We start from the raw sequence: 17625 nt of genomic DNA, 5'->3' as shown, positions 1-17625 counted from the left end.
CATTTACTTTTAAAAAATGGCCTGATGGTGTTGATAAAAATAAAGTGTTGAAAATAAAGTCCTCTGCAATGTATGCAGCAAGGAATTTGCATATCACCGGAGTTCATCAACTCTATAGTCGCACATCAATGCAAAGAAATAAGTATTGACATTGAGGGGAGTGTTAATTTATTTTCATTGTGTCCCCTAGGTTATATCTGTGGCCTGAAATGCCTTGTATGTGAAAAAAAAAAAACTTCTTCCCAAAGCACTGTTGAATTTATTTCCTCAGCATATTAGGTCATATCATAGATTATTATGGCCATTATTTGAACAGTGAAAATAATAATGAAAGAGTTTTTGAACTTTAATGTCAGTAATGCTGATTATTCAATGATTCATTTGAATTTAAATATTTAAAATACTTTCACAGCAAAGATTATATATGTGATTAATTTAGATTAATTAATCACAGAGTATGTAATCAATAATTTTTTAATCGATTTTTTTTTTTAATCGATTGACAGCCCTAATATACAGTATATATATAGTCAACTCAACTCAATGTACTAACTCAATGTAAGTAAGATAAACGAGGATGCTAATTGTTCTCAGCATTGCCAGCATATATATATATATATATAAGCAATATAGCACGAGTGAGAGTGGGGTTGGTCATGGATATTCCCACGGGTGTTGTTCGGCCGCAGGCAACAACAGCCGTGGGAATATCCATGACCAATCCCACGATCACGAGTGCTATATTGCTTTTATACAACAATTCTACCACAAACTAAATAATCTGAAAACACCCCATTATTGTTTAAAAATGTTGATTTCGACATCGTTCTTACGCATCAAAAAATAGTTCCCTTTCAATAGACAGCGTCTTGGTTGCTAGGTAACCAACATTCCAGACCCCTCGTTACGGGTCTTTGTGGTTTACATGTCTTCTTGAAAGAAATGTGGAAATCACATTCATATCTAGGTTTGCTGCATGCATGTTACAAGGACACTGGGCCATGTCATGTAAGGGACATGGTACTGCAAAAAAACGGAAACATAGTCTACATTGCAGAACCACTCAACTTTATTAATTTATGGTGAATACATGTTACACTACTGTGCACAGCCTGATGTGACGATGCTAGTACGTTAGCAGCGGTTAGCTAATTATGCTAACGTTAGTTATCTACAAGTCTCCTCCAAGTGAAAGTTATATTATACACAATGCTGGCAATGCTGAGAGCATCCTCGTTTATCTTACTTACATTGAGTTGACTGTGTGGCTTAATCCACAGATGTGGTGAAGCACTGTTTCGTTATGGTTTGCTAAGGAGTAACCCATTGCTTGAAATAGTGGAGAGCTGGGATGAGAACATTGTGTCAAATCTTCGCATTGTATCGCGGAGTGATTTATTATTAGCTGTGCAAAGTCTGAGTTGAAATGTCCAGGGATATTCCAACTCATGGAACGTCTCTCGGCCAATCAGAAACAAATACATAGTTCCATAGAACCCAATTGTTGTATAAATATATATATGTAAGGGATAATGGTCTGTTCACAGAAGTTAATGCACGGTCGAGGTTGTAAAACGGCCCCGACGCGAAGCGGAGGTGAACAGACCACCGTGGAGTCCATTATCCCGCTTATTCCACTGTTGCCACTTGCGTTGTGTTCATTAGAGGGGATGCATCCCCTCTATTGAAATCCGAAAACTTCTTCTTATTATTATTTTTCTTTTTACCTTTTTGTGCGCGCTATTCAGCCCAAACTGCTTAACGTACAAATTTGGTTCAAACACCGTTCCGTAGATCTTCCAAGGCTTTACCGTCCTATCCGTTTTTCATTTTTTAGAAGTTTATACTTTTTGAGATATTTGTAATTAAAAGTGTATTTTTCCCCCATAGACTTGAATGGGGGCTGTGATGTCATAATAGAGCCAGCTGCGCTCGTTAAGTAGTTCTCAGAGCAGTACCCAGGCTAATCAGAACACTGGCACAGGTGTCACCTGTGAGGAATTCGCTTTATGCCAAAGGCTATTGTGACGTCCTTCCGCTGAAATGTCAGCCACCGCGATTGCTTCCGGTAGCATAGGCGTCTACTTGTTGGTTGATGCTAGAATGGATCAGCCGGACGGACAGGGGGCGGTCGTTCCGTTCGATGCAGATGCCGATTGTTGCGTTGCACCTCAGTTAACATTCTAATGGCGCGGTAAAAGCGTTGCTTTCGCACCAGAGAAAAACAGACCGACAGTGTGAAAAGTTCAGACAATATTATAGCCTAAAATAAATCTGCGTCATTGCGTTTAAATAAGCCTAGTTTTACTGTTATTTTCCTGCGTCGATGTCATCCGAGCAGTGTAAAATTGGTGTCAGTTTGCTATGATTTATATTAATATTATATATAATATAATACTTTTGTTTAACTATGAAACCCCAGAAGATAAGAGACAAGAGACTCTCCTGAAGAGGTGTTAATGAATCGTATGCACCAACACAAGGCCCTATCGCTTGCATCACCAGCCAAAACAAAACGACAACTAAAGTTAGCGACTCCACAGGCTAATATTTATAATAAGGACTAACGTTAGTTGGCTACCACGATATATTAACGAAAACTGTTGTCGTACAACTACAAGCATTTAATTATTGAGAGGGCATGAACCTTCAGAAGCTTTCAGAAAACATATGGTTTGATTAGGTGAAATTGCTTTGAGTTGGAGCTCAAAACGTAGCCTATCATAGGCTACGTGCATTTCGTAGGCTATGTGACTTCAGTTGGTTTAGTCTACATTAGAAAAGTACACTTGATTTGATAACAGTTACAGGAGCAAGTCAGGCAGTTTATTTATATAGCACATTTTAGACCAGCCTTTTCGACCCAACAAACATGAATTGGAGTCCGGTGTAAGGAATGGCTGGCATACCCGATCCCCCTGTCCACTCTCAGTATACACGGCTGACGTGCGAAGGTGCCCATTCTGTGTTGACAAGCACCGGCAGTGTTATTAAAAACATGTTCGACTCGTCCTCCACTCCCTGTACGAAAGTATTTAAGTCGGAGAGATTTTCAAAAGTCGTAATTTTGCTGATTTGCCGCGCTGGAAGCTGGAGCGAAGCTGGAGCATCATCGGTTGCTTAACAACGCAACAATCGGCATCTGCATCGAACGTTCGGAACGACCGCCCCCTGTCCGTCCGGCTGATCCATTCTAGCATCAACCCTACTTGTTTTGGTAGGTAGCTGCTACGCTAACGTTAGTTGACAAGACATGAAAAAGTCAACTTTTAAATACCAGAAAGTGTCTGGTACAACTGCCGAACACTGCTGTGTACCACAGTGCCAGGCATCTGCAAAGTACAATACTGTACTTAGTTTTTTTACTTTTCCTGCCGATGAGGAGCTGAGGCGTAAGTGGATTGTCGCTATCCGCAGGGACAAATTTAGTGTAACGCCTCACACCCGGGTGTGTAGCCGGCACTTCAAAACTGAAGACATCCGTGAGCCAGCAGCAGAAACAGGTCGACGGCTGTTGAAAAGGGGCTCTGTTCCTGTGTTATTTGAGTGGAACAACTTCTCCCTTCCACCTATAAGACCAGGAGTTTGGGAGAGAAGGGAAAGACCGCCGCCAGAGGATGACCGGGAGGGTACACTGGATCACGTAGCATTCGGCGTCCTCATGCAACACGACTACGCGTCGAAACCTGAAGCTGGAAAATACGTCTCTCCGGGAGGAAATTCGCTATCAGGATATCAGGTTCTTTACAAGGTAAGTCTACTCTAGATATGTAGGCTGAGCCTGCGCGCGTGTGTGTGTTGGGGGAGATTGTAAAGTACAATGATCATGTTGTGCTGTAGTGTATTCTAGTTAGCTGTAGTAGGTATACTGTGATGTAGAAGTTAGCTGTGGTAGGTACTGTATACTGTGATGTAGTAGTTAGCTATAGTGGGTATACTGTGATGAACCCCAAATAATACATATCCTTGCCTATTTTAAGTGGGTATACTGAGGTGGTGATGCTTTTTAAGTGGGTATACTATCACGTAGACTACACCACTAATGTTATGTTAATGTTATGACGATTATAAGCAACGAGTCAGGAGCACACTGTATGTAGGGGATTGCAGTATGTGTGTTCTGTCAGAAAAACTCTTGTGGTGTAATAGTAACACCGCCACCCAGGTACATTTAATTCAAGATATTTGTGTACATTTTGTGTAGTTAATTATGCACAGTTATTTATTATCTGTATCTGTATTCCATTTCTTTAGGTTTGCATCATATGATCTACTGATGCGTTTCTGGGGCTTGATTGCATACTCTCTACCATCCATGGTCAGTGTTCGACAAGCACAGAGAGGAGCTTTCACAGAGTCAAACGCTACCCATTCCCTGCAGCCCATTGACGAGTTTTTCTTATTTTTGAATTACCTTGCCCTTGGGTCCAAGCAACGGGACCTTGCTGACCGGTACAGTATCCATCAGTCCACGGTCAGCAGAATTATAACAACCTGGAGCAACTTCCTGTTCACAGTACTCGGCTCAGTGAGGATCTGGATACCCGAAGACGAGATACGGAGAAATCTGCCTGCAGACTTTAAGGACTACCCTGACACCACAGTCATCCTTGACTGCACTGAGCTGAGGTGTCAATGCCCATCTTCCCCTCTCCTCCAGAGTGAGGTATTTTCCTCCTACAAGTCCCACTGCACTCTGAAGGGGCTCATTGGGATCGCGCCACATGGGCCAGTGACATTCGTCTCCGCGCTGTTTGCTGGGTCTATCAGCGACAAACAGATTACCCGTGAGTCTGGTGTCCTCAGTCTGCTCAAACCTGAGATGGCTGTCATGGTAGACAGGGGCTTCCTCATCAATGACATTGTGCCTTGCAAGTCTGCAGGCCACCCTTCCTCTCTGGCAGGTCTCAGATGTCTGCCTCTGAGGTTACGGAGACACAGGCCATAGCCCGTTTAAGGGTGCATGTTGAACGCTCCATTCGCCGGGTCAAGGAGCACAAGTTCTTTGATTCAGTGATTCCCCTACGGGTTTTTGGGAGCATTAACCAACTCTACTCAGTGGCTTGTCTGCTTACCAACTATGAAAATGGGCCACTGGTAAAAGCTTGGGCAAAGAAGCCTGAGGTCTGACGTCTTTCTAACATGTACATTTAAAAATCTTAATTTTGTTCAAGAATCCTTTTTTAAACCCCTTTCAATTCCTTAATCTTATCAGTTTATAGAGTTGTTTATAGAGTTGAGTGTATATTTGTTTAAATATTGTTATATTTGTTTGTATACACCTTTTGCTACTTTGTTAAAATACTTCTTTGGTCAATCTGCTTTTGTTTGGTCTCATTTTTAATTACTGTCTCTTACCTTTTAAAACTTAAGCCATACAAAACACCGAAATGCTTAGATCCAAGTAATTTATTACTCATTGACCCTAAACATTACATCACAAATAAAAACACAATGCAGCAACATTTCACTGATGAGATTGAAATTTATTTCCTACACAGTAGCTTCAAAAACATTTACACTGCCATCAATTCGTTAGTTTGCCAAAAAGGCATTGAGGTAGAAATAAAAAAAGAAATAGTCAACTTTTTCTTTAATGGTTTGTATGACTTCCATGTCACGGGGAATTCTCTAGATAAACATGTCATCTGCTGTGTAAACGACAAAGTCACACCAGTCACACCCTGAAACCAACATTTGTCCCTGCACCTGCCAGTAATAAGGATGGGATTGTCTCAGTGTTTGTGTCCCATCCTTTATCATAATGTAAGGGCAGTCCACATAGCTAGCTACGTTTGGGCATTTAATTTAATAGGCCAAACACTGGCTGCCCCACAGGATCATACACTATTCCATCAGGTGTTGACCCCATCCATGGTGCCTCAGGGTGCCCACATGGGTAGTGGTTGACCTCCCTTACCTTGCAGTACTCCTCTACTGCTACAGGCTCCAAGGCAAGACCCCGCCGCATGTCAGCAGTCTGATGACACGATCCCAGAAGCCTTTTTGCAAGGTTCTCAGCAGAACTTTCCCCCCTGGTGTGGCAAACTTCTCTAAATTTGGTAGATGTGATGCGGCACCTCCTCAGTTGGTGCCACTCAACGCAGGAACTCTGCTCTTGTGTGCTCTTTTCCACTTGGTGTGCTGTCTCAAAAGATGTCGCCAGGGATACCACTTGGTGTGCTGTCTCAAAAGATGTCGCCAGGGATACCACTTGGTGTGCTGTCTCAAAAGATGTCGCCAGGGATACCACTTGGTGTGCTGTCTCAAAAGATGTCGCCAGGGATACCACTTGGTGTGCTGTCTCAAAAGATGTCGCGAGGGATACCACTTGGTGTGCTGTCTCAAAAGATGTCGCGAGGGATACCAAATGATGGTGCTGGTGTTCAGAAAGTACAAATGAACAGGTAGAGGGTCCGAGTTTGTAATATGACAGTGGCAGCTGTGGAGGGGAAGGGGCATCTGTGTGGGGACGGGTAATGGGGACTGTCCTTATTGGTAGCTGATAGGACAGCACACTTCCCTCCTGCACCGGACCGAACATCGACTCAACCAGAGGAACATTGCTGGAGAGTGCCATTGCTGTGATCATGGGAGCTTCATCTGCACTAAGTCCATGGTATGCCTCCTGAACTTTTAATGTGGAGATGTCTGGCAGAGGGCAGCTGACTCCTTTATACAAGTTGCTTCTGTGGAAAAAAAGGCAAACAAATGTGTTATAATTAACTCATTGAATGCCAAGCTTTTTTCGGGAGCTTTGTCCTAGAGTGCCAGCAATCTAAACCATTGTTGATGATTTTTGTACAGCCACAGCATATTCTCTGTTATAGCTATGAACACATACAATAGCTCGATTAAAAGGCGAGACTTTAAGCTCTCGGTGGGTGCAAGCCGTGTGTTCCTACACGCCTCTGTTCCTGAGAAATCCCAAGCTAAATAGTGGCTAGTTTTCATCAAAATCGCTGTTTTTTTCTAGAAATGGAGATATGACGTCTTTCATGAAATATGAAGTGTTGCCTGTTACTTACTTGTGTAAATTTTCCGGGAAGTGATCTGCGAGACCTGGCGAGACTGCCACCTAGTGATTCGACCCAAAGCGGCAACCGAGTTATGATAAAATGTCCAGATTGTGCGTTTTCATGAGTTTCACGATCGTCATATATTTCATTTCCATTCATCACAGAGTTCCCAAAGTCACATATAAGGTGTGTTAGAGTGTCTAGTTTCGTAATTTAAAAAGAAAGCTAAAAACGTAATATTACGGTTTTGGCACTCAATGAGTTAAGAAGTAATAGTAGTAGTAGACAACAACACATACCTTATTCCTTCTGCAAGCCTCCTCTCTCTTGGTCTGGCTGATATGATGACCATGTCATTAACTGGACCAGGTTTAATACCCTGCATCAAAATACAAACATGTTTGAGAAACATTCAAGAGATATCCATACTTAAAATGAAAGTCATTGAAAGGCTTGCTACCATGGTCCTTGGTTTGTGCCACTTTTGTTCAGTTTCTGTGCAGCTGAACACTGGGGGAACTGATGTAAGCCTCAGCTGGGAGTAGTGCGCCGTCTGATACAGTAGAGCTGCCACATGACAGCACAAAGCTGTACCGGCCACACAGGTACACTGGCATCTCTCCAACACCACCGGCTTAGAATCCCTTAGCACAATCTGTTACACACCCAAATATTTGTTAGAAAAAATTTACCAGCTAAAACTGCAATTAAAAACAGACAGCCTTTCACACACTACATTTTGTTAGTGAAACTTTGTTAGTGAAAATTTGTTAGTGAACTTTAAAATATGTAAAGTGATACAGGGATTGATACAATTTAGCCTGGAGTTGACCATGTCAAATGTAATAGGATTGATAAGGATTAATCTCATTTTACTCATTTTAAAATAGCAGTGCAGAATAAGTAACGATAGCTGCTAACTCCTAACAAAATCTTGCTTCTGTGGAAGTCATTCATTTTACATTCTTTCTGGTACAACCTGTATTCATATCACATGATATCTCAGGTACCATATGATTAATATAGTGCAATGATTGTGTTTTATCTGTATCTAATTCACAGCAATGATATAACTCACAGAAACATGATTTTGACAAACAGGAACCTGTTTCTTTTGAACCTGAACTGAACCTGCAGGCTGACTTTCCCTTACACTCAGACAGTGAGGCTTCTGGCTTTTCCTCATAGATCGGAAGCACTCCGACCTAACCGTGACCTGTCCTCCTCCTGACTCCTTGTTTGAAACTGTGATTAACATGGAGGTTAGGGTATCGCATTTTCAGAAACACAAATGATTCACGACGTTAACCTATCACTCTGCTTACGTTGTTAACACTACTTCTTCACTGTGCTAACTTTGGCTAGTAAAAAGCCAATGAGCTAGTATAGCTTCTATCGTCGTTTGATAAACTCAAAACAGTGGCTTGTTAACTTACCTTCGTAGTTGTGTATATAGCTGGCCACATACAGTTTAAATCCTTTATCTCTGTTTGCCGTTGGTGTCTTTGATGTGGCCTGGATGATTCGGTGAACATCGTTTACCGTTATCCTCGGCAGGTCCTGCAATGATCTTGTGAAAAACGCCATAGCTAAAGCAGAGAAAGCGGGCTCTGGCTAAAGTTAACGTCAACGTAAACCGGAAGTTCTGCTACGGGCTGAAGAGTCCGGAAGCATCCGAACGGAAGTCCGCGGCATATAGGCTATTCAACTGTCTCAGCCTCTAAGCATACAATCTAGCTCTACCTGAACTACACATCCTGTTAAAGTGTTTCCTGTGTGTCAAAATAAAAGTCCCAGCCATATCTCATGCATTCAGCATTATATCTCCAGAACGGCTTGACGTACATGCTTCAAATTTGGTACGAGTGTTTTTATGGACTCAAAGGTGAAGTGAGTTGATGTTGGAGGTTGAAGGTCAAATGTCAAGGTCAAAAAAACTTGAGTGTGATATCTCAAGAATGCCATGTCACACAAGATTCAAATTTGGTTACTCCAAAAGCACCTTTGCAGGTATCACAATTACCCTACCAACCAGCTAGCAGCAAGCTCAACAGCCCCACCAACACCCTAACCAGCAGATTGCATCCCCTCGTGTAATTCCTCGGAATTGCATTTCTAGTTTCCTGTTACAATTTAAACGTTTTAATCGCTAAAACTGTCTTGTTTGTAGAACTAATTTCTTCCGACACATATCAACTAATTTCTCAACTCACAGGACAAACTGCTGTTACTAGTTCTAAATGGATGGTTGCTATGGCCAAAGGCCAGTCGTTAGTTCTATCTCTCCCGTTGTCAAGCGGGCGTATCCCAAGATTCTGATGAACTTTAGCTTTGAAACATCGCTATTTTACTTAGCCTGCTGTCATCCATCTAGCTAAAAGCCACCTCCGTCATATGCTACAATGTTGCAATGTTCTGAACGTCTGCATTTTACAGCTCGGATGCAACGTGACAGTTCATTTAAACTTCACAACGAGTTCGGCGAATTAATATACAAGTGTGATACGGCCAAAAAAATGGACTTCATAGGTGTGCAGATAACATACGGTTAATGGTCGTTTTAAATTACGTAGGACAATGGGAAATTCAACCAAGCAGTGGAATATATATATATATATATATATATATATATATATATATATACATATATATATATATACATATATATATATATATATATATACACATATATATATATATATATATATATATATATATTTATATAGCGGCCTACATACGTACATACATAGCCTAAACACACACGTTAAACATTATGATGCTCCGGACCTTTGCTTGAGGAAATTTTCCGTAACTGGACCTCGCTGAAGATTAATTGAAACACACCCATGACTAACATTAGACCAACCTTATTGTGCCAAGCGCCTTTTGATAACAAAACTACCCCCATTGTGGACAAACCCCTAAATTTAATTAAGCTATTTGTTAGTGACCATGCATGTGACTACCTGTGCAGTACTTCAGTATGGCCACTAGAGTGTAGTGTTTGCCATTTAAATAGAGTGAGTTTGTTGAATTGTTTAAATTATTTTTAATATTTGGCCTAATGTATCCCAAAATATGATTAGCATCTCATACTTGTGGTTAATTAATACATTCGTATAATGCTTAATTGTCTTGTTGCATTCTAGTTATTGTACTGATACTGTAGTAATGTCAGTAATATAGTGATTTTCAGTGTAATACAGTCTTGTGAAAATTAAACTTAAATTGTTTGAAAAAATTCATATGCAGAGAGGCCCTTTGATGTGAGAAATTTCAATTTGTATCCAGGGATGTGCGAGTCCATTCATAAAGCACCAGCAACTAAACTGTGTAAAATTACCCTGTAAGTTTGATGGTGCAGTCTGGGCGCATCAGTAAGCAGATCCCCTCCTCCAGCAACAAACCTTCTTCCTTCTCAAAACTCTCATCACAGACAGCTGCTTCAAACCTGTTGAATGAGACACACCTTATCAGGTAAAGACTCAGACTCACAAGCAACAGATCACAGGATAGTACACAGCATGAAGGTCAATAACCTGACCTCCTGTAGACTGGGTCAGGCGTGGACCAGGGAGAGGATCCTGATCCTAAACTCCCAACGGCGCCTCTTTCAGAGTGGCTTCTATTAGTTTACTGTGTGTGAGATGAGAGGTGGGGGCAGCACCCCTCACCCCAAAACTAATCCAGTGATGGACAAACACCAGCAGCACAGGAACTCACCAAATCACACAGGTCTGACATCATCATGACACTAGTCTCTGAAGAGTTTAAACTCATTTCACATCATGAACGTATTGATAACTGCTACATGACTGTGGACGTGAAGGCTACGTTCAGAGGATATAATGAGTGTCTCATATCATAGACTAACTGAGCAGAGTGGCTTTGGCTGCAATCATAGACATTACACCACATCATGTTATGATGACACTAATCTCTAAAGTGTTTTAAATTGGAACACAAACCGGTGACTATCATCGATCTGTTCAGCTGTGATTAGATTGTGTGAATGTGAATGTGAATGAGAATGTGTCTCAGGTGTAGTACAGAGACACAAGGAAGGTCCAGTATTCTTGGCTACAGTTCCATCAGATTGTGTGTACAGTATTTGCAGTGCAGGTCAGTCTCATCATTTATTTTCATGTCAGTGTGATTTTGTGTTTAGATCTCACTTATTCAGCTTACCTCCCTGTTATCTGTTATTGACCAACAGCGGACATATCTGATTGTATTTTCTTTAAAACATCAGTAAGATGATTATAAAAGGTGTCTCTTACTCTACTCCCTTTAGACTGGGGCAGGTGTGGATGAGTTGGAGGATCCTGGTGGCCCAGATCTCAGTCAGGCAGCTCACTTCCAGATTCACCCCCTTCAGATCAGGCAGAGAGGCCAGCCAGGACAACAGAGCATCCACACACTCATTATGCTCTAGACTCCTATACACACACACACACACACACACAGAATGGTCTTAGAAACACATCAAAAGAAACCCAGTGTTAGGCTGTTAGCATGCTCATTATGCTTTTAAATCCTACACACACACTTACTCACACACACATACACACACAAACATGCATATACACTCACACACATGCATATACTGTACACACACACACACACACTATTCTTACACATTTATGAAAAGAAATACAGAGCCATCTTCCTATTTGTAATGTAATCAAAACCATAATAGATCAAATTCTCACTTGTCTGTGAAAAGTCTCAGCTGATGGAACCTGTGGAGGATCTCCCTCAGTATGATGTCAGAGATCTGTGAGGGGAACAGCAGCTGTAGACCCAGTCCAGAGGTTTCAGATTCAGGAGAGGAATCTCCAGAGTGGGCAATCCACAGACTGAAACCCAGGGAAAGGAAGGAATATAAGATTGACCATTTCCATGCTCACACCAAACACATTACCACATAGCACACATTTTCTTTAGTTCTAACTTATACTGACTACATGTGTTTCCTGTATAATTGTTATTTGGGAAGTGAATTACAATGTAGCTTCATGAGAAAGTGAAAGTGACACACCGGAAATCTTCCTCCTCTCTTATCATCCAGAGACGAGAACAGAGACTCTCAGCTGTATCAGTCCCCTTCGGTAGGCGCACCCTGTCAATCAGAACAGTGAGTCAGGTGAAGCACAGCACAGAGGATCCAAATGCACAGTGTGTCAGATCCTGTGAGCTGATGTGTGAGTGAGGAGCCGAGAGACTCCTCAGCTGTCAGCACAGCTCAGGTAAGCACAGCCTGCCAGGCAGAAAACTGAGACAAGCAAAGCACAGCTAAGCTGAACCATCAACAAAGCACATGTAACAGGGTTAATTATGTTTCCCTGAATTTCCCCATCGTTTCTATAAATTCTATGGACATATTTTGTAGTTTCCCACGCCTTTGAGGTACAGTAGGTTGTAGGGGGGTGTGGCTTGGGTGTGGCAGGGGTCGGTTCCCACGCTGAAGACCCCTTAAGTGTTCATGCAGCCCCCTCCTCTGCCTCTTTTGCTACTGTCCTGAGGTATGTGGAGTCTTGCATACAATACATCATATCTTTTATTTATGCTTTTATGGTTACTTGTACGGTGCATTTTTAACATAGAACTGTTTTCTGGTGTTGCACACCTTATATACGAGTTACGTTTGTTTAATCACTGTTTTTATGTTAGCTTGTTACACAATGCAGGTGTAGTGGCGTTAACTAGTTAGTTTACAGACATTCATACTGGTGAATTGACTGAATGTAGGCTATTTAAACGTGGTTTACCTGTTTGATTGGCAGGAGCTGTGATCGCTCCCTGTCTGATTTATTTGTTTATCAACTTATCCAGAAAGGCATACGATTCCAAATGCGTTACCCTGCCACCTTATGCTTCACCGTCAAGGGCGAAAACCACTCCTTCGAGTCTCCCAAAGATGTGGATGAATTTCTGACCAGGTTTGAATCCGACTGATTGTGAAATTAGTCTACTCATTGCAGAACTGTTCTGCCCTTGTGTTATTCTTTTTCTAAGCTAGCCCATAAGGGAATCATTTTATTTGATGGTCTATCTTGTTTGTGAATTTACGTTCAAAGACTGCTATCTTTTTGTTTTGGTAGCCTATTCATTCTTTTCCCCCTTATGGGCTATGGATTCGAGTCTGACCGATTTAATGGTTACAAACTCCTAAGTCTGAAGTTTTTCTATTTCTGCTACATTTACAACCCGTCTACTACGGTGCTATCTGCGCCGATAACTGGATAAAGACGATGGACTTGGTTGAATCGTATTGGGACTGCTTCAGTTTTTTTTTTTTTTTTTAATTGGTTTTCAATGCTTGAGCTCCAGTTGGCCGATGGGGTTGGGAGGGGGGTAGTGGGAAATGTGCATTGGTGGAGGAATGGAATTGCCTTCTGCTTGTGCCTTCTCACTTAATGGCAGGGAGATAACTCTCAGCTTCACTTGTCCCACGACTTTGAATGCCATTCTGTGGCTGTTTTTTCTTTGTGTTCTGGGTGGGGTTTGTTCTTTTTTGGGATGTGTTCCATCGGGGGGATGGAACTTTGAAGACAGCTTTATTTACTGTTTCATTTCTTAGTTTTTTTGTGGATTACACTTTTGCTTTTAGGCTATACCTGACAGCTTTTTCCAAGGCTTCTCTCAGACCTAGCTGTACTTTCCTCTTCTTACTTGATAATAGGGGGAGACTTTAACTGTGTAATTAATCCTAACATTGATGTCTCACCTCCCCGTTCAGCTCTATCAAGGAAGAGCTCCAAACTGCTTGAGTTAATTAAGGATTTGGATCTTTATGATACCTGGAGAACACTGCACCCTTTAGATAAAGATTACACTTTTTTTTCTAACCCTCACCAAGTTTTTTCTAGGATAGCCTACTTTTTCTCATCAAAGTCAGTACTACATAGGATAGTGGATTGCACAATTGGTATACAGTCTATTTCTGATCATTCTCTTATTGCTGTAATAATCTCACCACCTTATAGGGACCCAACCTGTAGATGCTGGCGACTGAATCCTGTCTTACTAAGTAAACAATGCTTTATTGACTACTAATGGGGATATTGGACATTTTCTTGCTGAAAATAAGACACCTGACATTAGTCCCTCTATCCTGTGGGAATCTGTCAAGGCATATTTACGCGGGGCCATTATATCCTACTCTTCAGCACAAAAGAAGGATGCCATTAAGAAACAATTGGAACTTGAGAAAATTGTACTTGACCTTGAGGGCCAGCTCAAACTCTCATACAGCGCCTCCTTGAGGGCCAGCTCAAACTCTCATACAGCGCCTCCTTGAGGGCCAGCTCAAACTCTCATACAGCGCCTCCTTGGCCAAACAGTTAGGTGCGGCCCGCTCTGCTCTAAATCAGCTGTTAACACACAAAGCAGACACAGATATTCTTTGCAAAACACAGGCTATTTGAATCAGGTAATAAACCTGGCCGGCTACTTGCTCGGCTTGCACGTAGTAAAACGGAGCCAAATCTGATCCCATCTCTAACAGATAAATATGGGACTAGACATTTTAAATCTGCTGATATAAATAAAGTCATGAGGTTATTTTATGAGGAACTTTATAGATCAGACTGCACATCTTTGGAAGTCAGATCAAATTTTTTGGAGGGAATAGAATTGCTATCTTTATCTGATGAACAAAAAGCAGAATTAAATAGGCCAATTAGTAAAGAAGAAGTTCTGGAAACTATCAGTGACCTTCAGGGAGGTAAAGCTCCTGGCCCTGATGGCTTTGGTCCTGACTTTTATAAGACTTTTAGTAAGGTGTTAGTCGACCCCTTAACTGATATGTTTTTGGATTCTTTTGACAAAGGCTGTACCCTACTTTAAACCTTGCTCATATATCTGTTATCGTGAAAAAGGGCAAACCAGCTGATCAATGTGGATCCTATAGGCCTATTAGTTTAATTTCAGTTGATAGTAAAATACTTTCCAAGCTTCTGGCTAGACGTTTGGAGGATATGTCACTCACCTAAAGCTGTGGTCATAACCAATGGCCTACGGTCTGATTCTTTCTCAGTGGCTAGAGGTGTTCGCCAAGGATGCCCACTTAGCCCACTACTTTTTGCTTTGGCTTTAGAACCACTAGCAGAGCGTATACGTTTACATACTGATGTGAGAGGTATAAGGCTAGGTACAAGGGAACATAAAATCGCCCTCTATGCCGATGACATTCTTTTGTTTGTAGTATCCCCTGAACTGTCCATTCCAGCTATTATGAATACATTAGATGAGTTCAGCACTATATCTGGTTATAAAATAAATTTTGATAAGTCAGAAGCCATGCCACTTGGGCCTTTAAATATTACTGATGTCTTGGACGATTTTCCCTTTAGGTGGTCAGTATCTGGTTTTACATACTTGGGAGTTAAGATTTCCCCAGATTTGAGGGAGTTGTGGAAACTTAATTTTGCCCCAATTTGTGCTGCAGTCAAGAGAGATCTTGAGCGTTGGCATAATCTACCACTGTCGCTGTTTGGTCGAATCAGCCTCATTAAGATGAATGCCCTGCCCCGACTATTATATCCCTTGCAAATGCTACCTACAGTATATATCTAACAAAGAAGGTCAATAAAGACCTAGAAAGGGCAATCTCAACGTTTATGTGGCAGGGCAAGAGGCCTAGACAGAGATTTAAGCTGTTACAAGTACCTGCTGATATGGGAGGCCTGTCTGTACCTAATTTGATTTTCTATAATTGGGCCTGCCATGCCCGGCATCTTTGGTTATGGCTTCATACATACATTAGGAATGAGACATGTGTTGACTCCTGGGCTTGTTTCCCGCATTGCCCATGGAGCCTGGTTACCTGTGATATAGCCAATATTAAACCTGAGATAAAACTTAATCCTATCATTTACAGTAGTGTCAGAGTGTGGCATGAGTTTTTAGGGAGGAAGAATGTCAAATCCTTACTGTCTCCTATTACTCATAACCCTGATTTCCCAGTGGGTATTGGGTCACCTGTGTTCTCTGTGTGGCGTGAGAAGGGGGTTCAACTAGTCGCAGACCTGTTCAAGGATAATACCCTTATGTCTTTCCAGCAGATAAGAGAATTATATGATGTCCCCAAGACACATTTTTATGGTTATTTACAAATTAGGCATTTCATAGCTTCCCTGTCAAATTATTCCACTGCTAGACTGCCTCCTACTGATCCAGAAAGATTTCTCTTGGAACGCAGAAACATAGAACACTTTGTTTCAGCCTTTTATTCTGCTGTTAATGCATCTGGTGAGTATGAGCTGCCTAATATTACCCTTAAATGGGAAAGAGACTTGGGCACTGAATACATAGAAGATGACTGAAAAGTGGCTATAGAATTAATTAGATTTGTATCCACATGCAACAGATTTAGAGAGACTCAATCGCTGCGTGTAATGCTGCGTACGCACAGTTTCATACATCAGGATTTTTTTTGTGCGTACGCTACTTTTCAGGTTTGCACGTACGCAATGTTTTAGTATGAAATCCACGCAAGTCTTTGTACATGAGGCCCCAGGTCGGTTGTGGCGTCTCTCATTCTACACACCACAACGCAGAGCGCGTGAGAGAGGGAAAACTACCGTTACTACCGTATCTGTTACACACAGAGGAACCATATGCACACCTTCCCCCACTGACATTCACCACATTCATTCAAATTCAGTGTCCAGTTTGTCTAAGAATTCATGGATTTTATTTTGTAAACAAAACTGTAGGGAGGGAATGATGGAGGAGTCAAACCATTTTCTGTATTTTGAAACCAAAACTCCCAATGATGTCCCTCTATAAGTGGTCTATTAGTTTCTATTAGTTTACTGTGTGTAAACAAACACCAGCAGCACAGGACCTGATGGTATTTCAGATCTCACCTATTCAGCTTACCTCTGCGTTTCCTGTTATTGACCATCAGTGGACAGATGTGATTGTATTTTCTTTAGAGCATCAGTAAGATGATTATAAAAGGTGTCTCTTACTGTACTCTCTTTAGACTGTGGCAGGTGTGGATGAGTTGGAGGATCCTGGTGGCCCAGATCTCAGTCAGGCAGCTCACATGCAGAATCACCCCCTTCAGATCAGGCAGAGAGGCCAGCCAGGACAACAGAGCATCCACACACAAATCAAACAGTAGAATACTACACACACACACACACACACACATACACACACTATTATTAGACATGTATGAAAGCAAATACAGAGCCATCTTCCTATTTGTAATGTAATCAAAACCATAAAAAAAGAAATTCTCACTTGTATGTGAAACGTCTTAGGCGATGGAACCTGTGGAGGATCTCCCTCAGTATGATGTCAGAGATCTGTGAGGGGAACAGCAGATCTAGACCCAGTCCAGAGGTTTTAGATTCAGGAGAGGAATCTCCAGAGTGGGCAATCACCAGACTGAAACCCAGGGAAGGGAAGGAATAGAAGATTGACCATTTCCATGTGTTTCCTGTATAATTGTTATTTGGGAAGTGAATTACAAAGTAGCTTAATGAGAAAGTGAAAGTGACACACTGGAAATCTTCCTCCTCTCTTCTCATCAAGAGACGAGAACAGAGACTCTCAGCTGTATCAGCCCCCTCCAGTAGCTTCACCCTGC

At 41.7% G+C, this 17625-nt stretch overlaps 2 protein-coding genes across 3 annotated transcripts in view; both read right to left on the bottom strand.

The window, feature by feature from the left end:
- The window catches only part of LOC143137497 (NACHT, LRR and PYD domains-containing protein 1 homolog), an 88254-nt gene that overhangs the window by 2955 nt on the left and 67674 nt on the right, over positions 1 to 17625 (bottom strand). For both annotated transcript variants that reach the window (XM_076297730.1, XM_076297731.1), the window contains 6 exons: positions 17277 to 17423; positions 17000 to 17158; positions 12061 to 12141; positions 11732 to 11878; positions 11300 to 11458; positions 10363 to 10470 (listed from right to left, as the gene is read on the bottom strand). In XM_076297730.1, coding sequence (XP_076153845.1) covers positions 10363 to 10470; positions 11300 to 11458; positions 11732 to 11878; positions 12061 to 12141; positions 17000 to 17158; positions 17277 to 17423 — 801 coding nt within the window. The remainder of the gene's footprint in view (positions 1 to 10362; positions 10471 to 11299; positions 11459 to 11731; positions 11879 to 12060; positions 12142 to 16999; positions 17159 to 17276; positions 17424 to 17625) is intronic.
- Positions 5498 to 8942, bottom strand: LOC143137508 (uncharacterized). Its single transcript, XM_076297758.1, has 4 exons — positions 8456 to 8942; positions 7480 to 7674; positions 7319 to 7398; positions 5498 to 6689 (listed from the first exon to the last, which is right to left on the bottom strand). Exons 1-4 carry the CDS (start codon positions 8552 to 8554, stop codon positions 5804 to 5806), a joined length of 1260 nt encoding a protein of 419 aa, XP_076153873.1. The 5' UTR covers positions 8555 to 8942; the 3' UTR covers positions 5498 to 5803.

This window comes from Alosa pseudoharengus, unplaced genomic scaffold, assembly GCF_046254945.1.
Source record: "Alosa pseudoharengus isolate Yale_2024_CS ecotype anadromous, Long Island Sound unplaced genomic scaffold, YU_APseudo_1.1 YU_APseudo_1.1_scf_21, whole genome shotgun sequence".
Taxonomy (NCBI): Eukaryota; Metazoa; Chordata; class Actinopteri; order Clupeiformes; family Clupeidae; genus Alosa; species Alosa pseudoharengus.
Note: the sequence above shows the minus strand (reverse complement) of the source record. Positions and strands in the feature narration are given on the sequence as shown.